The sequence below is a fragment of the Dromaius novaehollandiae genome, chromosome 12 (genome assembly GCF_036370855.1).
Source record: "Dromaius novaehollandiae isolate bDroNov1 chromosome 12, bDroNov1.hap1, whole genome shotgun sequence".
NCBI lineage: Eukaryota > Metazoa > Chordata > Aves > Casuariiformes > Dromaiidae > Dromaius > Dromaius novaehollandiae.
Genome location: NC_088109.1, coordinates 23,537,397 through 23,563,451, shown reverse-complemented (window position 1 = coordinate 23,563,451; position 26,055 = coordinate 23,537,397). Strand labels below are relative to the sequence as shown.

Genomic DNA, 26,055 nt, shown 5'->3' with positions numbered 1-26,055 from the left:
TGGAAGTAAATCCAATATATAATTTAGGACATCATGAGGTGATCTAATGAAATCCAGTTCCTTATTAAAAAGCTTTCAGATAAAAATCCTTAGCATTCTGTTGTAAAAGAGACTTTCCAACACCATAGAAAATTGACAGCAAAGATAACTCTCTCAGGATGAGAATTAATGAAATTTAGTTTCAATAATGATAACATTCAGCTTCTCTTACAAAAATAAAACAGTTTGAACATTAATTAGTGCTCATCGTAAGTAGCCAAATTCAAAGGCAAATAATAAATGTGATGTGTTTCAGGACCTATTCAAATCTGTGAGTTTAAATACCCAGAGGACCTGATTCCTGTCCTGTCATAGTTAGACAGTAGGATGCAACACATCTCAGTTATGTATGATTGGTGGTTCAGAATGGAAAATGTTAGAATCATAGTATGCATCTAAATACATCAGTCTTTCCTTTTAAATTCATGTGATATGATCCAGAGACAGTGTTATGAAAGAAAACTTTTATTGTATACTCTGTCTTAAGGTTTCCGCTGCCAAACTGCACCTCTTACATCCTGTCTGTAAAAAACAATTGAGAACAGGTAGCTTCTAAGAGGTGCAAATGGTGACTTTCCCAGAATCATGGGATTAACCACTAAACCTCCCAGGTTCCAGTGGATTTGGTCATTGTTGGTAGCTTACTCCTAGAGTTGGCTCTGTGAAGGCCATGCACTCAGAAATCAAGCGAAAAAAGGAGACTCACTCTCTCTCTTCAGATATGTCCCAAAGGCATGGCTAATTTCATTTCTTACAACTTTTACTAGAAAGTAAACTCTCTTTTTCAGCTTTCAGAAGAGTAGTAAACTTACTAAACAGATCCCCTAACAGTTCTTTTGTCTTGATAATAGTGCCAATATTATTAATCTATTTCTCTTTACCCTCTAATCTTAATTTTTTAAAGTTTCTAATTGATTTTCTATGAATTCCATTTAAGATGAAGAGCAGTGTTATCTCTAATTAAGGTGTTTGAAAGCTGCTTAGCACCTGAATGTCTCCTTTGACCAGGACAGGTGAAAAATGGCTGTAATTCCTACTTCTGTTCTAGTTTTCCATCTAAGGTAAACACAAATGCATCCCATCTCAGTTAAAAGAGAAACTTCCCTTCTTATTCCCTTCTCAAGGAAGCCACCAAAACAATCATATGCCGTTTCTGTTGTCCTTTAAAGCCTTGCTCTTCACATCTAGCACTGATTGCCCTATCAGAGCCATTTGCCAAACCAGGAGGGAAAAGCACAGTCATCAACTCTTGTCCTTTTCCAAAGCTGCATAATCAACCAAGGAACTTTATCAGGGCTCCTACATTTATTTAAATGGCTTTGGAGCTTCTAAGGGGAGTGGAGTTGTAATTTACACATTAGGATCCACACCGACCCCTTGTCTTCAATTCGAGTTAAATGATATGAATAGCCAATCCAGGCACTAATTTTAAAGGTGGGGAACAATAATTTCTGCCACAGCCTGATTGTCTTTTTCAATTAAAGAGTGAAAATGCCCTTTACAAAGTAATATCAAGCTCCTCTAGAGGAAAAAATGGAAGGTCACAATTAAATTAAACAGGGAGAGTGAGAGGGAAAAAAGTCCTTAGCTTGATTTTTGTTCATGCACCAAAAAGCCAAGTGCAAAGAAACATATGCTGTGAAGCCATAGTGCTGGTCTACATCTGCTTTTTGTTATTTTTCCCCTTTTACAGAGTTAGCAGCACAAAATATTAAAGCTCTCTTTTGAACTGAACACATGAATTGTGCTGAGCAGTAAGTATTGATGGAGCCTTAGGGCTTTTACTCTAAACTCCATCTGCAGGCCAGAGGCATATCCAAGGATCTGACCCTCTCAAAAGGAGGGGAAAGTAAGAAATATATTTTTAATATTTTATATTCCTGAACAGTTTTCTCACTTGTCACGGCAGAGTTCATTTGTCACCTGTCATCACAGAATCACTTTGCCTTCTGCATGTGTTTTCTCCAGATTGGAGTGTTCTTAAAGACAGATTTTTCTCCCCAATCTAAATCTCATGGGCCAAATTTATCCGTAATAGAACTGTGCTGGTTTGACTGACTTATGATGGAGATTGCCCTGGCTCCCTGTGTCAGAACGCCTCTTGGCCCGGCTATTAGCTTTTGTCCCAAATCAGCTTCTTTTACTTATATTTGCACACCCTTCCACACAGACCTGGTTTCTCAGTCTGTATGTAGATGTTTAATTAACTCAGGCTCATTCACTTGGGCTCTGACCTTCTCATTGGCACTGAGCAGACATATACCGGGTCCTGCAGAGAGCCCTATTTACTTCTAAGTTAGGGGTCCCACAAGCCACTGAATACCTCCTGTTAAGTACCCCAAATTGAGTTCAGGCTTATTAAGGTTTTTTTTTTATAATGCGGTGTAATGCATTAATAAATTCAATAAGAAAGATGGTAAGGAAGAGATGGATGTCATGCATTGTTGCGAGAATGTAATAAATGTGTATGCATATTTCAGCGCTTTCCAAAGTCTTGTCAGGCCTTTGGGAGATCTCAGTCCAGTACGGAATTATTTCTTGCAGTATTACTTTGAAATATCTCCAAACACTGCCGCTTTATCTCACACATTATAGCTGCAATACCATCAAAGATTTCCTTCTAATGGGAATTCTGAAATTCACCTGAGTGATTTGATGTAAAGGATTTTTCAATGCAAATCTTCAATGTGGGATTTGAGCTATGGTATATGTTATTAGTTTTTCTTTCAGCAATGTTTAGAAATGAAGAGTTACAGCTTTGTGCATTCACCATACCCGATCTGGCTTGCCTATTGATAAAAGCTATGCCTGTGGCCTTACCCATTCATGTCATGTAAAGTACTGAAGACTGTTCTTCCTCCTGGAACATAAGATGTAGAATAAAGAGATTTCTCTTGTATCTTAGAACCTTTGTATTAGTCAGGACCAGCCTTTGCTACAAAAATAAGAAGTAAATTAATTTCATTACTTCTTATTCAAAGAAGTCACTCTTCTGTTCCAAAGAATTTAATTCAGTTTTTCTTTCTTCCAAACCTTTATCTATAAATTTTTATTTTTTGTCGAACTGAAGGATGAAGAAGCTCATGTGGACGTTATAGATATTGCATGCACTAGCTTGTTGGAATCTAAGTCATATAGTCTGCAGTGAAAGTAGGGCAGATAAAAAGAAAATCACCTATACTGCAAATAAAGACTGGTTTTACCCTTCAAAATTATTACATTTTATCAGTCAGAATCTAGCAGCTCTGGAACCTGTAGATGCTTTGTTACCTACCATATCTCAGTCACATATATTGCTTTTCCAATACAACTTGCAATGGGCTGATTTAGGATAAACACTTTTATAGGAATTACAGAATAGTAAGTAATACGTAACTGGAAGATAATCTTGAAATACTTCTACATTCCCTGTTACTGCTTTATCTGACTAGCTCACTGCCTGTAATGCTCTTTACAACATCTCTGTAATGTATATCTCCATTTTATAGATAAAGAATTTGTGTACAAAAGGAGTGAGAGGCAATATAATAATGGTTTTGGCAACTAAAAATTAGACAACAATTCATCCTAATAGAACGAAACAACTTTAACAAAGTGTTCTGGTAAAGAATAGCCTTGAACATGGTGCTTGGATACTATGAGAGATATGAGATGAAATCCACTCAGGAAAGATAAAAATGCAACTTGGGTCTCTGATAGTGCTCTGTCTAGCATGACGTTAAATAAAAGGGGAATGTCACTGCCATCAGCTCCAGTTCTTGCGTTTAACAAGAAAGTGGAGGCCATGACTACGTGGTGTCAATGTGCATTAAATGGGCTCTGAGAACCCAGATCAGGCTGAAACTTCTAGGGAATGGTGGAGAAAGCAAAACCCATTTATTGTGTAGACATATCCATATATTCTTTTTCTTAAGATTTTCCGGCTGCTCTTTCTGTCTCCATGATGTCTGGATATTTGCATAATCCTATTTCTGTAATATCTGAGTTTTAAAATAGAAACACTATTAGCACTCTGTCTCTTCCTGTCAGCCAGCAGGTGAAACAGTTCCAATGGTTTTTTAGTTACTGTTGAATGCTGGCTGATGGTTTCTACTTTTCTTTAAGCCTGTGACAGCCTGTGTGCACACAGACTTGTGTGAAGAAATAAATCCAAACAGAGGAGTTGAATGTAGTGAGGTCTTGCATCATTTTTGGTCTTTGTGTAAGTGAGCTGCATCGTTTATAGTGTCAGTTCTCTGTAAATATTCTTAAAGTAGCTTTAAAGTAAATGCGTATCAGGTTCTCACAATGTTTTTTCCCTACGTTTGTGCAGCCAAATTGTGAAGAAGAAAAAAGTATGCCCAAGGCTGCTGAGTCTGCTCCGTGGGGAACATCCATTAAGGCAAAGACCCTGATGTAGACTCACATCGTGGGGAACCACTGCAGTGTTGGAGCATTGGCACAAAGTGTCCATAGTAATCAGAGCTGATAAACGGAAGTTCTATTTCAGTTCAGTCCAAGCAAACATGTTCCAAAATACGGGATTTATTTCCAAGTAATAGAGTGAATTCTTGGTATATTTGTTATATTTTTTTCAGAAGTTTGCACTGTACCTGGTTGTACACAGGGAGAGGTATGTACTGCTGCTGTAGCTGTGTTGACTGTTCAATCATAGTTAAGAATCCAAAAGACAATTTTGGGTTGTAAGCCTATTTGGTGACATAAGGAGAGATGAAAATAGCATTTCCATCCTCCAAACGGAATCAGCTTGAATGATGAGTGTTGCTATTGCAACTTCCATTTTTTCTTGCCTGCTCATGGGAAGAGGCAGATTGTAAGATGTTGCCAAGATCATTGGGAGGGCTGTGCCGAGCCCAGTCTATTGTATCTGGATTTCAGTACATTTGCAAGTTTAGATGTGGTTCTGCATTTTATTTTATATATATATATATATACACACATACACACACACACACACACATATAATATATTGTTTTATATATTATGTATATAAGCTAACACTTTCAAGCCAGGGAGGTAGGTTTAATATATTGCTTTTCATTTGTGGATTATAAAATGATGTGAAATAGAGTCAAGTTTGTGATTTTACCTGAAGTGCCCCTATAGAAGGTATGGGAATGTAGTACATTGGGAAAACTTTTGGATATGTGTCTTTAATGGTGACCTGCTTCTGTCAGTGGAAATCTCAGCTCTTTCTTTTGATTGCTCTTCACTTAGCAGTTATTGGCTATCCTTGAGTTACTTCTGAAAACTGAATTAACAAACATATACCCCCTTTTGAAAAATAAAGAAGTTGCAATGTTCATTCCTTTAGTAGCTGATAGTTGGGCTGATCCATATGGCAGCCCTTGCATGCAGTGATGAATTTGCAATCAATTTAAAGACAGAGAGGGCTTTACTGAAGGTAGAAGTTACAACGTATAGTACACTTTTTAATTAAATACAGTTGTTACAGGGGGATTTCTGGACACACGCAGTACCACAGTAAGCACCAATCCAGAAGTGGATGTACCATTTAGACTAAAATTCATGCATGTCCAGACTGCGTAAATTCAGACTATCTGATCTGATTTAACTGTATCGATTTTTCTATTTTCTGTTTCAAAGCATGTCCTATATAAGTAAAAAGGGTTATGACATTTTGAGGCTTGCTGTATTGCTTTGTGATGTTTGTGTAATTTGTGTGCAGTCAAAGGTAAATAACATGATGAAGTAATCAGATGAAAAGTGGGCTTTTCATGCTAGCTGAGCATCTCACAGTCATTCTAATAGAGCTTTGCAAATACCTCAGACTGTCATGATCTAGCAAAGACTAAATGGACTAGAATGTTTTTAATATCTTTCCTCTAAAATAGTTAAATATGAATAGTTATTGTATTATTATTTTTCTGTTGCCTAATGGAAAAGCTGTCCAGGAGGAATTGTTGCCTCTTAATTTATTTCAGCAAAACTGTGTCTTCTATCCTGCAGCTAACAGACAAACCACACGTGAGAGCGCTTGTGAGCTCTAGGTTTCTTCCATGTGCTCTAGTGCTAGCATGCTCATCCGGACTTCTCTGAGCAGCTCAACCAGTGGTACACCTTATCACTGGCCAACAGGAGGCCAGATGTACGTATTCAGAAAAATGCTGCCGAGAATAAGGACCTCTTTCCAAGCAAAACCCCTGACCGCCCCTTTAAAATCCATGAGATCCAAAGTGGTGGCCCAAAGATGCCAAGGCTTTTTTTATAGTTAGTCTATAGCACTGGGAAAAACTTTTAAATAGATGGTCTATTATCTTCACTGTGCCCTAGTGTGTGTTTCAGTACAAACTGACTAATCCTATTTGTGAATTTAAATTATTGTCATTATTTCTCAAAAATGATGATTAAAAATCTTTGTAAGGCCTGAGGTCTGAGAAAGCAGCAGTCATCATGACTGTCTATCAATGATGACAGAATAATTTGAGAATCTCATTTAAGATCCTAAGCCAACCAAAAGTCTTAAATTAATTTTCTGGGGTTTTGCCCTGAATAGTTATGAATTAGGTTCATATATAATTTTTTTTCATAGTGGAGTAATTTTTTTGTTTGCTTTACTGAACTTATTTCTGCTATGTCTCTGTTAATGTCTCTATTATAGGCATGCTTGACAACTAAAAGAATTAGTAACAGTCCTGGGTAGACTGTTTTGCTGCAGTTAGTTATGGGTATTTCCCTCAAGACCAGTTGTTTACATGCAGTTACTTTTACTTAAAACTGATGAAATAATTAAAACAAATCCCCTGTGTGCCATGGATAGAGACCTAGTTGAAGCAGTATTAAAGCAGTTTTCTCTAACAGGCTTTTTGCTTGATTTTCTTTTAAGGCATGAAATGCAGTTTAGATGGTCTTCATTAATAAAAATAGATTTATGCAAAACACCTCATTAATATGCATGCAGATGCATCTTGGCTCCACAGAATAAGAGAAACTCCAGTTTTACTTATCAAAATACTTCTTTAAACTTAGATGCTTTTCCCTTTTGTGAGTTTTGGACATAGCTGTTATTTTGCTATCTCTGTCTCTGGCACAGAATTTACAGGTGCTGCATTTCTGCCTAAATGGGCTCTGTAGCAGTTTCAGGAGCATGGCTCTCTGGTAGCAGCAATACTGAGGCATTTCTCCTAGTGTAGCAGGGCTCAAGGCAGATGCTTGCATTTCTAGTCCTACCTTCATGCAGGACAAACAAAAACTCTGACGTCTGGGAAGCTTGTGCCCAAGCATCCAAATTTCAGTTTAGAAACTAAATTGTGTAAAACCTGAAGTAAAACCTTCCATGTCCCCATCCCTTTCTTCCAGCCTTCTCTCTTGCATAGTTCACAGAGATAATAAAGTTCTCTTTGAGGTTCCCTTTACTTAGACTTTCATCATTACTGGTGATCTGCTGTTGGACATCAATACTTAATTTACTGATGTAGGATTAAAAAAAGAAGTAATAAATGGGTTGTGACTTGGGAGCAGAGCTCAAAACTCAAATCTGGGTAAAGAACCACTTTTCTGTGACATACTCTGGCTACACAAGCTGGATCTGAAACCAGTGCTCTTTAACCAGGCTGAAAGATCCAGATCCAGTTCTTGCAAAACATGCATTAGCTTTTGAAAGTGTATTGCTTGCTGGGTAGGCAAAGAAGCATAGGATTCCCATAGGGTTTATAGCAAACTTCAAATTTTACTTAAGACGAATCAATCAATCACCAGGAAGTACGACTAACATAGGACTGACATCCTATGTATCCTGCTAATGCATTTTTTTGCTCTTGTTCTGCTCAGTCTCTCTGATACTCCTATTTTCAGCCTGTAGCTTTAATAATCTATGCCATTTCCTTCTGTACTATATTCCTCCTGCAGCTTTCATTTGACAGCTCTGTTTTTAATAGAGGATAAGCATGATACTCCAGCTGAATCTGAAGACATATTTTTCATCTCGTGTGGCATTTGTTTTGTTACTCGAAGAGCTTACTGTTTTGAACTGAGGAAAAAATATATTTTGCAAATTAAGTTGAGATAAATCCATGTCCCATAAGTGTGAGGGGAAGAAGATCCCAAGTTTCCCTAAGTATCATTAATTCAAATTCAAGCTCAAGGTTATTTATCCTGTAGTAAAAATACAAATATGCATAAACCCTGCTACTTGGATAGTAGGCCATGTTCAATTACTTATTGTGGTGATTGCAATTACATGCCAGGCAAGGCCATTCAGGGAAGAGTCCCATTTTGTTAGGTATTGAATGAGTGTTATAATATCAACATACTTGCCTGCCTGGATTTTAAGATATAGTCTGAGGTATTGGGTGAAATAAAGAAATAAATTGGAGAGCAACATGAAAATATGAAATAAGAAAATGTGAACTGTGAAATAACTGTTTCAAGGTAATTTTGTTCCACTATTCTCATCAGGTCATTAGAGTATTTTCCAAGTACTGTGTTTTTTTTTCTCTTGTAAGACGAATTAAGACTCATAGTTCCACAGTGATATCTCTGAATATAAGCGTTTTTCTGGGTGTTTTCATTTGCATGTGTAGATGACAAGCTTCAATTTACCTGTCCTTTCTCTTCTGTATGGGAAAGGATGTACGTTTCTGTCACTGCCAATCAAAAAGTAGCCCACTTCTTGAAAATGGCTTCTATGGTTGTTTTTAAGAACTGAAGGATTAGTGTGGGATGGTAACTGTAGGTTTGTCTGCTGCTGTGGACAAATGAAATTTTACTTTGTTCTGAATTGCCCCGTGAAGTAACTTTGGGAAGTATCTTGGTGGGGATTTGAAGCCTGAGTAAACAATCTACTTAATATTTAGCCCATTTAGCTTACAGTATATTGGCACATGACTTTCAGCAGTTAGTGAGTTACATGCTTCAGATGGCATACTTCACAAACACAGAGTATCAAAGAACTAATGTTTAACGGCTGAAAATACTTAATACCATCCACAGAGGTCCTCTAGTTGCTAAGTGGTGCCAACTGAATAATACTGGAATACGCTTCCTCCTCAGATTTTCCAGAAATGGTACATGTGTTTCGCTTCAGGCTTACATTTGTCTCTGTCCAGCAGCCAGACAAAGAAAGAAGTAATTGCAAGAGGATACAGTAGAGCATCCTTGCGTTCTGTTGGAAGATGCTCCTATGTTTAGATCCTTAATATACTGACTTGCAAAGAAAATTGTGTGTTGGAGTATAAGCTGTGTTAAGGGCAGTTGTTTTAGCCCAAATGCACACAAAAAATCCTGCTTGAGCATGTGCCTGTTTGTTTTAAGTTGAGATTTTAAGCTCTTAGGCCAAGTGTTGGCTTGTTTTTCTTGTCAATTTAAATTTCTTTTTGGTACTAGGGAAAGCTTCCAATGGATCATACTTCCCACAGAGCTTGAAGACAGGATGCCTCTGTCCCAATGAATATCTTTTATTCTTTTGATGGCTACTGGTGATTCATTGACAGTTGTATAGGCAAAACATGGACTGACTTCACAGACATTTCTTCTTTCTCTTCCTTACCAGTGAGACTTTCTCCTGTAAGTTTTCTTCCCTTCTTTCACTCTTTTAACTTTGTCCAAACCCTTCTCTTTACAAGGAGCTAAGGTTTTCCAGAGCTATCTTTCTGTCTCCAACCTCCCTATGGTTACAAACTGGCTATAGGCAGAAGAAAACATTGAAAACCACAGGAAGGAAGTGTAATTAGATATTATTCAAAGGACCAGTGGGCAGAATAGTTGTTTATTGCACCTAAAGCGAGTGTATCAAGCCCATATGATTCCCTCTTGGCTGGGACAGCAAGCAAACAGTAAACGAAAGTGCTTCTAGCATATTCTGAAATTTAAATCAGCAACAGACTTTTCAAGAAAAATAGGAAATAATTGTGAAATTTGCATGTGCTGAACGATCACTGGAGCCTTTCCATCTTTTATGTGTCTTTCCCAGATATTCCTTGTTCTTTTTTGCACCTTCTTCATGTCTTCATTTGAGGAAATTCCTTTTAAGTCTTTCCTGATCTCCCTTCCCAGTCTTTGCTGTTTTCTTGTAGATTATAGATTCCATGGATAATTTTGAGAAGACTGTCTATTCCTGCTGCTTCTGTCTGAAATGAGATTCGTTCTGAAACTGAACAGTTTTCATCTCTGGGTCTTGTAATGATTTCCCAGGTATAAAAGGTGTCTTGCAAGGTTGTTTCAGAAAAAGTGGAAAAATAATGAATCCAAATTTTAGCTTCCATTTGACCAGCTCTTGGGAATCAAAAGATCTTTGAGAAATTCAGGGTAAAAAATTATTAAATGTAATACTCGCGATACACAGTTTGATCGGCTCTACTAGAAGAGAGTCTGTGAACCACCATGACCTCTAATGTCTCCTTTGTATAACCCCAGTGACATGAGATTTGCTATGAGAAATGGAACAAGATTAATAATTAATACATTTGCTGGTGTCTGAAATAGCGACACAAGGTTGGCTTAAGACACATGTTTTATTAATGAGGTTTGAAAACAATTGCTTTCTCCAAGCAACAGACAGCTCAGACCTTTGTACTGTGAAAAAAGAAGTGGAGGTAAAATGTTTTGGGGACTTTTTTTTTCTCTTTTGTTTTTGGGGTTTTTTTTTCAGGACATTAACAGAACTCAGTAACCACATATAAATGATGTGAGGAAGGTTCTTTTTTAAAAGAGGAGAAAAATGGGGAGGAAGGCTAAAGTAACTTTTAAACTGGTTCAAGACAACATACATGCTCTATCCAACCTAGCTGAAATATGAAACATTCTACAGACATTTTGCTAGGTAAGGAGGGAATGTGTTTCTTACTCTGTTACTGTAACAAAATGTCAGTGTGGTAATTAGGGGTACAATGTTTCAGTGACTCCTCTGGACCTCATTATGCTATAGAAAATGGAAAGCCTAACTTTTTGCAACAGTCCCCTCACATGCTCGTAACTGTGCAACATAGCAAAGAAAGCTCTGTCTTAGAAAGTGGAAACACCTTTATTAAGTGAAAATAATTGCATTCATCTTCCTTGACCTTTCAGTTTTCTGAAAGTTATTCTTGTTCCTGAGGGCTAGCAGGTATGAGATGTCTGTTTTTATTATTAATGTTTACTAGGAAAGAATTTTTTAAGAATAAGTACTGCTGAAGTAAGCCAAACATTTTGAACAGAATCATCAATGATATATTAATTATTCGATATATTATAGTTCATGTGCAGAATTAATCAGAAAATAATGCTGCAATAAATATGATCTTCCCAACTTACATGCAAATTGAAGCTTTGCCTTCCTGCTCAGAATTGTTCCAAATGAATTTGTGGCCAAACACTGGTATGTTCCAATATCCTGTTTTTTATGTGGGTTATTGATTGCCAAGCTGCCTCCAACCAACCTGTAGTGATAACTCAGGGTAAGATCAATATCTGTGCCATTTTGCTTCCACCTTTGAGGGGAAAAAAATCAAATTATGCTTATAATTTACAGATCCTGTTCATATTTATCTTAAATAGCGTGCTGTAGCATACCTGTAACAATCAAAGTGTAGTTAAATATCACTAAATCATACCATTTTTCACGCAAGACTGCTTCTTATGTCAATCTTAATGATATCAATAATTCTGTTCTTTGGAAAATCTTTACTGCTTTTATGCTAGTCACCACTGCTCATCCAAATGTCTACAAAAGGTAAGTATAACTTACTCATACAAACTGAGTTATCCATCCAGTTGGGAGTATGGTATATTCCTTGACTTAGCTGCCCTGTTTTTCATAATACAAATAGTACCCGAATGTGTTTTACGGTCCTTGCAAATGATATCACAAATTTGGTTGCAGAAATGATTTGAAGGTACAAGCCAGGAAGGATTACACTTCAAAGGGCAGAATAAATCAGAGAGAAAAGTTTTTATATAGCAAGTTTGAAATTGATAATGTAATGATGAGAATGCTGCTATTTTAAAGCATTATTTGTCTCTGTTAGTCCATTAAGGAGAAAATGGATTGTGTCTGCAACATTTCACAGCTATTTATAAATGTCAAAATAAAATCTATATTTCAAAGAAAATAAATATTATCTCTTTTAAGAAGGGAAGTTCTTGTGGTTTTAACGTTTGTCACATAAGGGTTGAATTTACATTGCCCACATGAAGCCTGAAGAAAGCAAAAAGGTTCTCAGTCACTGATGTCTACAGTCATTGGGCTTGTTGATGCCACACTTCAGGCTGTTAATAATCCTAGCTGTACATGACCAAGTGTTTTCTTTTCCTAACATTATACCATGATGATCTATCTCTTCAGCCTGTGTCGGGTTACATGAGCATGATAGTAAACCCCATCCACAGAGCGCAAAGACCACAAAAGAATTACTCGTGCCTCACTTTGGCTTTGCAGAAGGGTTTATGGAAGTCCTCTAAACAAGAAGAATCTTTCTTCTTGTAATTATCTGAAGGATCATAATATAAAATAAAGTTTCTTGTTGTTTGCAGAGATGAACTTACTGACAGTGGCAGCAGTGTAGTGAACTGTTTTCCACAGTTAACACCTTGAAGCAAATTTGCATTGTAACTATAATCCTAGAAAATGTTACTCTTTAATTTACATCAGTGTAAACTGATGTAAACTTGGTGGAAGCTAAATTGCCAGTTGATACCAGGTGTCACAATTTTACCGTAGTCTATGTAACCAGACTAATTTCCATAGGATGATCTGACCTTGTAATGTGTAGCAGTGCTTTATTCCTAACACCTGAGAGACCTTTCTCTATACAGTCAGACTGTACAGGTAGCTGTTCTTTTGGAGGAGGTTTTTCAAACTGATGTGAAATACTGTGTTCCTAGGGGAATCTGGACAAATATGTACAACGGAAGATAAGATCCTGACCTTTTGAGTGGGCACTTGTTTTTAAAGATGAGGAATGATTGATTAAAATATGAAATCAGTTGAATTCTGTGAACAAATTCTAGTAGCATTAAATAATTTATCCGGGTATGCAGATCATTGCCTCCTTTACATTAAGAAATTTACATTAAGAAATTTAGAGGCAACTATGGACTACCAGTATTTTCTTCCTACCAATTGCAGCTGATTTTTTTTACCTTTGAGTTCCTCTGCACTGTTCGTCTCTTATGTTTTCCTTTGGTTGGTCAAAGTTTTTGTTTTTTGTTTTGGGTTTTTTTTTTTGCTGTTGTTTTTTGCCAAGACAAGCAGCATTTTAGCTGCTGCCCATCCATGAGCCTTTTCTGTGAAGCAGTAGTCTGCAGCAGAGTCAGGATTTTTGCCATACTTCATAATTTACATACAGTGCATGCTCTCTGGACCTTTCAGTTTTTTAATATAGGATATTCTGGTATTTAGTTTGCCAGTTCTCTTTAATTTCAGAATCAATCACTGAAATAACCGCTGTCATCATTACATGGCTCCCAATTAAGCTCTGTAATTGTTTTTCAAAACAAATGCAAAGTTGTTGGCTTAGTTGCTGCAAATGAATTCTTCACAGTATCCCCATAATCATTCTAATCACTAAGGTACAGTGATTATTAAACTGTGCATATAGATCAGGGGTTCTGGTGTGGGCTTTTTCCTAATTAATACATTTACATCAGTGAAGAAGGAGAATTAATGAATTCATATGATAGACAATGATTTAATGATTTCCTGTGTTCTGCAGTATACCATCTAATACACAAGAATTTTGGAAGGATTATCTTAAAATTTAAGGCAGGGATAGCCTATGTATTTTTCTTGAACTTTCTCGTACAACCATTGGAAGATAGTTTTCATCAATTACAGAAAATGCATCCTAGATGGATCATTTCAGAATCTAAACTTAAAAAAGCCTATATTCTGTTGCTGAATTCTGTAGTTCTCTAAAAAAGTAAGACTTCTCAAATAGTACCGGTATGTCCAGACTTAAAGCAACTATGTGTTTTATGAATTCATAGACAGTTTCATGTTCCTTTTGCTCTAAAATCCAACTTTTTATAGAACACCAGTCATAAAATTTTCCCTGTAAATTCTTTATTAAGTTAAAGACTTTGAGAGCATATTTTAGTGCCCCCCCGTCTTGATGTAAAGATCTCAAATGATAGGCAGTATATTCTATTCTGTCTCCTGTTATTTTTTCTAAAATCATTTTATTGCCCATCTATACTTGCATTCAGATTTACCAATATTCTTCCAAGCCACTAAATCGTGTTAAGTCTTTGATGCTGGACTTACTGGTCACTTCCTTCTTACGCAGACTGCAATTAAATCATTTCAGCTCCGTTTATAGGAGGATAAAATTATAATAGATGACGATTTCTTCATATTTGTATTACTTAATCAATACTTGTGATTTACTATTCAAATAATTCCCATCTCCAAGGAGCTAAAAAAGAGGAGGAGTAGGATTTATTAACGAATATAAATATGTGAGTAATGTGTATTTACAGTCCTAGTGCAAATATGGAACCTGTGTTGTGGGTAATATCTTACAAAACAATTGTGGAAAAAATATAATGAATTTCTGTCATCTTTCCACATTGAAAAAATACTAATCTAGCTCAAAATGTTCAAAGTAAAACAGAAGCACATAAAAGTAATAGAAATGTGGAAATACTAGATATCTTTGCAGAATACAGGTATTTTTAGGACTTGTTTGAGAAATGTAGATATGTTTCATTTTAGATGTGTTCAGTGCTAAACTGTACCCATAAGCTTCTCTGATACTTAAACTTCCATTGTCCAGCCTGAGTAGACTTTCTTCTAGACCACGTATTTACTGTACTGATACCTATGATCCCTCCTACACCAATATCCATGTTAAAGTAAATGAAGCACAGCGGAGGAGACAGAGCCTTCAGCCTGGAACTCCACATTACAGAGAGATTCAGAATAAGAAACTTGTTTTGATGCGCTAAGACAGCTGTTTGGTCACCTATAAACTTTTGGTAGGGGAAATTTTAACTTTTCATACAAAGCTGTGTGTTCTGATAAATAGATAGTTCACCAGCAAATTTCTAATCATATTTCTAAGGACAATACTATATAACAGTTTAATAGTAATAACTAAATCAGTCTTATTCCTATGAATTAGTGAATCTGTTCCATAGAAACTGTTTAGAAAAAGGAAGAATTTTCTTTCAGAAGATGTGCTTTTGGTGGAAATTAAATGTCAGAGTTTATCAATTTTGGTGAAACTAGTAACATAAGAAAGTTAAAAGAATTAAGGAACTAGTAAAAGAATCCACTCAGATAATGTGCAGATATTTTGTTAAAGTCAAACATAATATTTTATTAATCTGTTTTACATGTCTTTAAAAAGACACATTTAGGAGTATCAGAATTGCCTGAAGAAACAGAAATGCCCTTTCATTTGTTTTCCACCTCTACATGTAAAATCCTGAAAGTACTGCAAAACATGCATAGCTGTGTCATGGTTTTGTTCTGAAGTCATATTAGGTAAAACTTCTTTTATATATCTTTCCCTAATGTGAACTACTTTCTGTATGATACAGATGAAAGGAGTTTTCGCTTTCTCACTTTCTCCCAACAAATGTAATCATTGGAAGGAAAGGATGTTGAGTTTTCATCTAAAAAGAAAAATGTGTGATTAGTTTCTACCACCCCATCTTCTGACTATTAAATCTGTGTGGTTGCTTTGCACAGATCCAAAAAAGCATGCATCTAAATCAGACAAACATTGAGGGGAAAATCTCCCTTTGATAGGGTAATCTCCATGGTCATTGTTAAGTCTGATCACTCAAATTATTATTTTAATGCCTAGTGGAGCTCTGCTTGGTAGAAGAAATATTTACCTATGGCTGATTGACACTTGGGAGGCACAACTTATTCTGTTTTTATGAACAGCAAAAAAATCATTTCCAAACTGATCCTTTCAAGCAGAATTCTCTCTGGTAAAAATAAGGGAAAGAAGAGCACAGCGGAGGCTTTTGGAAGTCAGGAAAGATCACTGAGAGTGGTATTTAATAAGGAAAAATTTCTCTATGTGGGCTTAAAAGACTGTTTTCCTTCATTTTCTAACTGAAGAGAATTTCTACAATAAACAAGCACATCTAGGATGCCAGTAGACCGGTCTCCTGTCCTAGAAAGGAATATGTGAAATGAGACAGAAGCCAGTCTCTAGACTGAATATCCCACTTAAACCTACCCATTTTCTTACAGAATACCAAAATATCTGATTTCTAGAATTGCAGTACTTTATTTCAATGAGATTTGGGTAAGGTTTCAAGCTCCCTTTCCTTATCTTCTATCCTACTCTGTCTGCTTTAATCTTTGCTTATCCGTAGACCCTACCAGCATCTTCCCCAAGAATCATAAAGGTATTTGGGACTTCTCTGTTATCCCTCTTGGAAGAATTCTCTTGGAATTGTGCCTCTCCCTAATACTGCATGACTCATTATCCACTGGATTTTATGTGCATTTCTTAGTTGTGTTCCTTAGAGAACTTGCATGATCATTTAAGTCTTGACATTTATAAGTAAATCTTAGTTTGCATAAAATCATGTGAAAAAAACCCCAGATGTACAACATGGATGTGTGCGTGTATGATCCTGTGACTTATTCTTTCAGGGACTGTAGCTAAAATAAAAATATGTATGTTTTAAGTCTTCATTAATTCTTCAAAATTAGTGATTATTAAGACAAATTAGTGATTATTAACAAGACAACAAAGGCTGAATGGCATTTTAATTCTACTTCGCTTTTGAAGCAGAATCTACAGTGAATCAAGGGACAGCATTTTAATGAACAAGTACACTATACAAGTGTTGTCATTGGTTTTTCAAGGCTATGAATAAGACTAATATATTTTTGGAGTTACTTGGCATATTCTACAATCTCCCCCTGTGAGGGTTTGTGAGGTGCTAATACAACCAACTTTCATCTTAATCAAGATGAGCTGAAGGCTGCCCCAGTTTACACGCACCACTGAAATGTCAGCTTTTACCAACAGGTGTTACAGAGTGCAGAGATCAGATACCTAGTGCCCTTTCCTCCTCCTTTCTGTCCTTTTGTTTGCTCCTCATTCTTGACTTACACTTTTCTGCTTGTTGCCGTGTCCTATTCCATTTCAATTCATTAAAATACAAGCTTGTATAATGTGCGATGATTATAAACATGTTTCATGCCATTTGCAATCATCCTGGACTTTGTCCTTCTGTTCCCTTCACTTTCATTTGTCTGTTACAGTTACTTTGTGTTACTTTGATTTGGATTGAATTTGAATTTCCTTATCTTATTTTACTGTATCATTCTAAGTTATGCTAATGTTCTAAAATATTATTATTATATAGTGAATAATGCTTATGCTGCCCTTGGAATTCTTACTTATTTGTTCAATTGACTGTTCTTTGTATAGATTATTGGGAAAAAAACTCAACTTCAAATTCACATGAAAATGTTAAATTCAGAATTTGGAGTAATCATGTAATACAAGAGCAGAAGGAAAAATGTGATGAGTGATGAGTTAGAACTGAGCACCTTAAACCGAACAGGAAATGTCAGAATACTGCGGAAAGCACTTGGTTGGCAAGCTATAGGTGACTTTCTTTTTTTTCCAGCATGGAGGAGGGGTAGCTGCATTACACTGAATGATTTAATGAAAGGAAACTGTGGAACTGTGATATGTTCATGGATAGCCTGTAAGCAGAAAAAGACACAGAATTCGTGACTTAAGTTAGTTGATGGTAACCACTAGCCAACTACAACAATGCTTAAGTGAAAAGAATTAGAAATCTAACTTGGAAGGTTGTGCTTATTTATATCAATATCACATAAACAGTTAAAATGATAGACCTGATATTCTGCACAGTTTTGACTACACAAAAAGGCGTAGCAGATTGTTAGATTGACATTTAACAGGATACTTCCTAACACATGCACTGATTTTAGAGGTATTTCTATTTTTATTTTTGTTTCCGTTGTAAGCAGATCTGCATTCTCTGTTGCTTCCAACAGAGGAAATTAGTGTCTCTCTTTTCTATTACTTAGCTGCCATGTCTATTTCAATCTTCTGTTATTTTTAGTGTGACTGTTATACAGGATTTTGAAATGAAGTTGCAAAAAGTTACTAGTATAGCCAACGGGTCTTTAAGAAGAACATAATAAAATACATAAAAAAATAAGACTTTTAGGAAATGCTAAGCTTAGTATCTGTCACCATCATTTGTGTGTATGTGAGGAATGAATGGGTGGAATACGTGAGTTAATTTTTGCAGGTTACTGAGGAAGCTGTGTATGTAACTGGATATGAAGTGAATGGATGGATGAACTGGAAAGACCTGAAATTCATGACGTTACGCAGGAGATCACACACACACAGAGTGGTTGAGGTTGGCAGAGGCCACTGGAGATGATCTAATCTAACCACCTGCTCAAGCAGAGTCACCTAGAGCAGGTTTCCCAGGACAGTGTCCAGTTGAGTTTTGAGTATCTGCAGGGATGGAGATGCCACAGCCTTTCTGGGCAACCTGCACCAGTGCTCACCCTCACAGTAAAAAAAGTTTTTCTTACATTCAGATGGACCTTCCTGTGTTTCAGTTTGTGCCCATTGCCTCTTGTCCTGTTGCTGGGCACCACTAAGAATCTGGCTCTGACGTGTTTACATCTTCCCTTCAGATATTTATACACATTGATAAGGTATCCCCTGAGCCTTCTCTTCTCTAGCCTAAAGAGTCCCAGCTCTCTCAGCCTTTCCTCATATGAGAGATGCTTAATCATCTGAGTAGCCCTTCGCTAGACTCGGTCCAGTAGCTCCATATCTCCGTTGTACTGCGGATCCCAGAACTGGACACAGTACTCCAGATGTTTATCTTGAAAACAGGAAGAATGAATGGGATGGGACCTGGGTAAAGATTTCTGTTCCTATAGAGAAGCTACATTGTGAAAAGGAGAAAAAATAGTCCTCTACCATACATTTGGAAACAAATTAATAAATGAAGTATAAAAGCCAAATTGTTAATTAATAGTGGTAACTACACAGAGGAAACTGTTGTATGAGCAATAAAAAGCTATCGAAGAAATACAGTCTAAGTGTTTGGTAGAATACAATTTTCTTTGATATCTTACATGAATGATTTCTTGTTTTTCATTTTACTTTTCCCAGACCACTGCTTTACCTTTTTTTCTGAAGAAAGCACACTGTCATTTTTTTCAAACTTCCTACTTTTCCCCCTGTTAAATTCAGGTTTCCAGATTCCTGGTGCAACAAAGTATGTTTTAAATGATGAGTCTACAGATGTCTAGCAAGACTACCTTTTTCCATTTTTCACAGCTTTTCAGTGAGTTTGAAAGTAATTTTGAAGACTTTAAAATACTTTCGGGGCAACTTTCAATGTTGTGCCTTTTTATCTGTGTTAATTTCCATAACAGTAGAAGAGAAGAATATTTTTCCTACATTCCTTAGATTTGATTTACTTGCATAACTTTTTAGCTTTTCACTCTCTTTTTTCTCCCTCTTCCCCTCAGATTTCTAATGAACAGGCTTCAAATGATGTGATAGCATAACTGTGTAATTAGAAAAAAATACATTTATATACTTCTTGAAATAAAGGATGCAAATGTGAAATTATTTCATTTTTCAGTGCAAAACACTAGGTCCATTTGTATGGAGGGCACATATAGGTTATGTTGTACCATACTTGAACTGACCAGTCCTAGATATGACTATAGCCTCAAGACCTTCTCCACACTGCATCAAGAACAAATCTGCCCTGTAGGCTGACAGTAAATCCTGTCTCTCCTGGCAGTAAACAAAATTGAGGTCTTTCTAGGAGAGGCCTGAGGCTGTCCTGCCTGCCATCTCAAGAACAGCTAGGAACACCCCAGGATATGGAGGCCTGACCAGCATAAATGCTCCAAAGCACTAAAGATGTGTGAGCTTTTTTCCTCGAGACTATTAGCTGGAAGCATTTGGAGGTGGCCACGTGAGCACTGCTACAGACAAGTAATGTGGAAAAGCAACAAACCTGGCTACAAAGCCTGGCTTTCGGACCCCAGTTGCGTAGCTCCTGACATTCTAGCCATGTGTGCTCACCACATTAAGGTAGCTTACTGTGTACTACTGATTAAAACACAGTTAAAAGATTTACAGTGAGACAGCACTTTCCCAAAGTTGACTTCACCTGTAATATGGGAGAGGATATCCTTTAGCTGTACAATTCAGTAGTATTTCTGGATTCGCTGAGCCCATAGAATAAGTGGTATCATATGGCTCTTGGATAAAAACAGGACCATGTAGGGTGTCTTCCCCTGTGAAAGAAAAAAAGTAATTTAAGATCAGACAGCTGTAGTGCATCCTTACATATGAAAATGTCCTTTGGTGTCCTTTACTTTTGGTCAAAAGTTAAGGTCTTCCATTATGTTCTGCAGAGAATCCACCTCCAGACATTTTGTTATTAAGGAGGAAACATTTCAGGACTGATTGATAATAAAATCACATACCCCAGGTGTTTGTGATTTATTTAGCAAGTGACAGTGAAGACTAGTTTCTTTGCATGTCTTCCATGGAAATTATATGGCCATCTATTAAATCCCCCTCATACACTCCCCACACGTCATACTTGCGCTTTAGATTATGACTGGAAGCAGAAAAGGACAGAATTGTGACGTTTTGTGTTCAGAGCTTATGTGGTTCGTACTAGCCTGGTAAAGGTAATGTGTCAGTCCTCGTATCATGCTGAAGGAGAGGCAGCTCACTGAGTGAGCCCCAAGTCTGGGCAATTCAGACATCAGCTCAGCTTTCTGTGTAGCGTATTAGACTGTATTGTGTGAGAGAACAGATCAGCAAATAGCTTCTGAACGATGTGGTACATGGTGGCGTGGTTTTGCTCCTTTACTGTCTGTTCGTGTTTTAGATGGCCTTTGTTTCTTGTACTGGGTTCTAGAAAATCACATCACAATGTAAGGGAATCAGTCATTTCCTTCTCATATCCTTTATATCCTTTGATTTAATACTGTTACTGTGTACTTTAGCTGGCTCTCCCCTGGTTTCAGTCTTACAATAGTTTTTTCATATTTGGCCCCTTTGAAAACATAGCAGTAGAATTACATGAATGTTAACAATGATTATTCATCAAATATATTTTAGTGACATCACTGGAACCTTTTCATGCCTGGTGATTTAGAGAGTCTAATTACAACATGTAAACTCAAAACCCAAGAGAACTGTGAAGTGAAGTGAGACCCTTTTATTCCCTCAGAGTGTTAGATGTTCCTCCAGGAAAACTTTTGTGGAGATGAAGTGATTTGCTCACAGTTACAATCTAAAATTAGGGACAGAACAGAGAAATGAGCCCAGATCTTTGAATAAAGCTTAGCTATTGGACCATCCTTTGGTTTTTAGGTATTTTGCATGAATCCGAGAGACCCAGAAAGTTTGCAGTATACTTACATAGGTAGCTGGAAAGCACAGATATAAAGGTAAAAACCCAGCAGCTCTACAGTTGCATTCTGCAAATAACATAAATGTGGGCAGTAATCGTGTCTGATTTTATTCACCTATTTTATCTGCTCTTCAGTAATCAAAGAAAGAACATACCAGGGCCAGTGCTTCACTGCAGCTTGTATCATCCTGTCAGCCCCAGCCAGTGCCCTCTTGTTCTATAACTTTGTAACTTCTAGATGTTGTCCTAGATGATATAACTTTGACTTTGTAACTCCTCAGTTGCTGTCAACAGGTCCTGCTCTACTGACTCTAGGAGAAGTGCTTCCTGTATCCCCAAATGGTCAGCCATCCTTATGCATTAACTCAGCTTCTGTCTCCATGCAATTCCCCGGGTCTCATTGCAGTGCTAATCACTGGAACCCCATTTAGCCAAACTCCTCCTGCAGAGGGCATAAGCAGCTACGCAAAATGCCCGTGAAAAATGAGATCATCTCAATCTGGTATCAGCTGTGTACATATCGTGTACCCGTCCTTTTATACTTTACAACCACTTCAGTCTATTTCCTCTACATTTTTGAAAAGGCCAGATCAGCACCATTGTCAGCTCTCAGGACTTTGAAGACTTTGTGAGACTTTCTGTTTTCCTGAGAGTTTCTGAGAGCTGTTTTAACTGGAATTGTATGAATAATTTGACTCATTTTAATTCATGAATATAATATTTGATTTTTCAGAAATATAATTGATTTTTTATCTTTATTTCATTCCTGAACATTTTCAAATAAACCACTAAAGTTAAAAGCTCTATCCTCCTAGGATTAAGATTTTTTTCTATTCATGAATGCAGTCACACTTTTCTACTTTAGGTCTAAAGCAAAGAACAGCTGGCAAAAATTTGAAAAGTTATGATCGAATAAAAATGTTTTATGCTTAAGCTTTATTGACCAAAGACCAATGGCACTTAATGGCAAAAATGTTTTCCACATATCTTAATTGAGATATCAACTCATGAACAATAGGTATCTGTTAGGACACTTTATGCTGCATAACCTTCATAAACTCACAAAATCTGCACAGCTGTGAGTGTATTTTCATGAGCAGTATCTATGAGAAATAGCCTTCAAGAGAATTGGAGTAAAATTCAAAGTAGCAGTCAAAAAAGATTAATTTGTTTTATACCACAATAGCTGTTTGGGTAGACACATCTCATTTTTAAGACTATCTCTTGTTATGAGGGAAATGGAATGGACATATATACACTGGTTATACTAGAATGAAAAAATGCATCCACTAACTTTAGGATATAAAGCTAGTGTGTTATAAAGTCAGGCTAGTAAAACAGCTCAGATGAGCTAGTGGTTTGAAGGTAATATTAAACTGGTCTGAACATTATATGTGGTAAGTGACATAATGGACCATAAAATGCAATAAATCACATAAAAAGTATCAATTTCTGTAAGTTTTTCATTCCACTGAACTTTGCAGACTATATGTGAACTTAAAGTAGGCTTCAGATATTTCCTGACTTATCTGTAACTAGTGGACATAGGTGAAAATCTCAGAAAATATGAAGCAAACAATGAAAGAAGCAGTAACTCAAATACATTCAAGACATAATATTGCCTTCCTGTTTGCCTTTGGTGGGGGTACTCAGATACCTAAAAAAAGCATGTGTTTCAGCTGTTAGTTCTTTCTAGAGCTTAAATTCCTTTTCTTTTTTTAGCTTTTATATTGTTCTGCCAGGGGTCTTTAGACATAGAGTAAGATGCTGTAGGAAAAATAAATAGCTCATATCTTACAGTGCCAACAGTCTGATCAGAAAGATTACACATCTCCCAATATTGACTCAAGACCCCAAATTATTTTTCCTGTTTTTCATGCTTTCTATTCTATTCACGCTAAAATAACACACATTTTCCAGATTGCAGAACCAAATTGTCAGGATGCAGTAATATTCCCCCTTCTGTGATTTTGGGTAGGGAATCAGACCTGGCACATCTAGGAAAGCAAATACCACTGGAATGGGTCAAATGGTTGTAAAGTAAAATAAACGTTTTTCTCTTTCTTATGGAAGTCTTTCACATTGTGTGGAGGTGGAGAGAAGATAATTTGTTCAGCTGACCATGCGGGGCAAGGCAAAACCACTGTCAGAGACTGCAGCTGAACATACATAAATAATTTTTATCTCTTTTCATATTGCTCTTCTATTTCTACTGTCTTGCCAAATTTCAAGACTTCTCTTTCCACTGTTGCTACAAATGATTGTATGACTTCTCTTTTCTTTGGTAGGAATTATTCTTGCCTTCTGTGTTAATTTACTAAGCCTGTTGTCATTCTCATTACCTTTCTAGAACCCTCAGCTAAAAGGTTTTCAAAAGCAACAAAGTAAGTTAGGAAAAAATGTTCCATTTCCAAAATTCATATAGCTACATGGGTCTGGAATTAACAGTGGTGAGCTACCTAACATATATAAAAATGTCTGTTTTAGCTGATAAGAATGTAAATATTTTTGTAAATCTGTCTTGGTGGAAGTAAATTCCCATTAACAGTTCTAAATGGAATTTAGACTCATTTGTCATTCACAGACTTTTGAACTTTTTATACTCTTTCATTGTCCTTAATACTGCACTGTGTCAAATGTGGACACAGGAATTTACATGTACTCTGATGTCTCCTTTATTGGAGACATGTTGCAGCCTCATCAGGAAGATCCTGCCGCTGACTTTTGGTAAAGGTGAATTTATGCTATCATTTTGTCGTCTTTAATATCCTTTTCTTGCTGCAGGATCTGCATCAGAGAATACTACCAAATTTGTGAGAAATAGTGTGTACTTTTAGAGCCAGTGCTGTACTGTGAGTCCATCTGTTATTTATACAAAAGGTCAGACCGGTCACTTCTAATTTCCTGATGCTTCTTTTTGCATTTCTGATAGAGGATGGTGATACATTTCCCCCTGTTCTCCAGATTCACTGCAACTCACCATGATTTCTCCAGAGATACATATGTTGAATGATGTTTGCATTTGTTAAGATTTAAAGAATTCAGAATTTTTTAATCTATTGGAATATGAATATTTGATTAAATGTATGCTTTTTTCCCTAAAACTTGGATGTGAGTCCTCAGCATGGTGCTTGAAAGCAAATATAAACTCTCATTACGGAATGTTTTATATGAAGTTAAAATGTATTTCTTTGTGATACCCAATCAGTTTGATCTCTATAAAGACTGTAATTATGGTAGTCTGAATTCATATCTGAAGTACAAAAGTGAAACAACATTCCTTTATTCATTATATGATATTGTCTTCAGCCAACATGGAGATTAACACAGTGCCAGTAGAAGAAAAGGAAGCCTATTTTTTTATAATTACGTATCAACAGAGGATTTCATTGTGCTTTTGTCTCTTTGCTTTATAGACAACAGTTAGTTATATAGGGGTATGGTATTTGGGTCAAATATAGTCAAAGAGTTCTTGGTTAGTTGCAGTAAATATTTAAATGCTTATGCGCTGCCTCATCCAATCAAGGAGAATCAGTTCAATGAAATAAAATTTGGAGCCCCCACTTAGTCAGCCTCGCTTCCACCCACATCCTGTTCCCTGTGCTTGCCTTTTGTCTCATTCTGGCTGGCGTCATATTTAGCTCAACTGGAAATACTAGGCAGTACAAACTTGGGTAGAATTTAGGCTGGCAAAGTCCCGATCTGTAGGTATGTATAGATAGCTTTGTAGGCCAATATTGCAAACCAGCTGTCTATCCTTTTTATCTCTTTCCCATCACAGATTCTGCTTTCTATTATGATTTCTTCGCAAAGTGGAGTTGTAATTACTATTACCCATATTGGATAGATTCAGTTGGGTGAAACTGAAACTGGCCTAGGAAACATCATGCTCCATTTGTGCAGAAAGACCATATTCTACTTTTAGTTTGTGTGTGTGAATTAGCTCCTAATAGACAAACTCAAAAGGTTTTGAGAGATCCAAAGTGCATATTGTTAGTAGTTCCTGAATTTATTATTTGTATTGCCATAGTATTTTGAGGCCCTAATAGAGATGAGTCCTTTGTGCTGTGTGCTGTACAAACAAATAACTAGAATACTTACCTTGCTGTGAAGAATGCCAATAAGTGATGTGCTACAGCTGTTCTTTACTCACATGGAATGACAAAAAAGGCATAGAGGGATCATGTTACTGCCTAGGCAGATAAATATGTAGCGGATTAGTATATCCTTACTGAAAGATCATAAGAATAAAGAGACCAGAATAACAGTAAAACCTGTACTCTAAAAAGCTTCTAAATGCAAAACTGCTAAAATTCACACAAGTAAACCAGATAAGGAAAAATTTATCCAGGCAATTGAGTTCCAGGAAGGCTGTAAATTCCAGTGATAGTGAGTTTCTAATGAATCTTTCTTAATGTGCCTGAGATAGAGCCTCATATCTGATCCTAAACATTAATATGACTTTATGGGCCAAAGATGACATCTGCTTAAGAGGCCTCTTTCAAATCAGCATGATAGTAAAACACTTGTCATTACTGGCAAAAAGTAGGGGACAAGTGACGTAGAGACTTCTGCCTTGTATTGATATCATGAGTAGAAAAAATATGAAAAATACAAGTAACTTTAAAATCTTTTTAATTTTCTTTGCAA

The 26,055-nt window shown here is 36.6% G+C and overlaps 1 protein-coding gene across 1 annotated transcript in view; it reads right to left on the bottom strand.

The window, feature by feature from the left end:
• The window catches only part of CNTN6 (contactin 6), a 164,021-nt gene that overhangs the window by 80,286 nt on the left and 57,680 nt on the right, over nt 1-26,055 (bottom strand). The window contains exons 3-4 of the mRNA XM_026111054.2: nt 20,146-20,272; nt 11,290-11,465 (exon numbers count right to left, since the gene is read on the bottom strand). Coding sequence (XP_025966839.2) covers nt 11,290-11,465; nt 20,146-20,272 — 303 coding nt within the window. The remainder of the gene's footprint in view (nt 1-11,289; nt 11,466-20,145; nt 20,273-26,055) is intronic.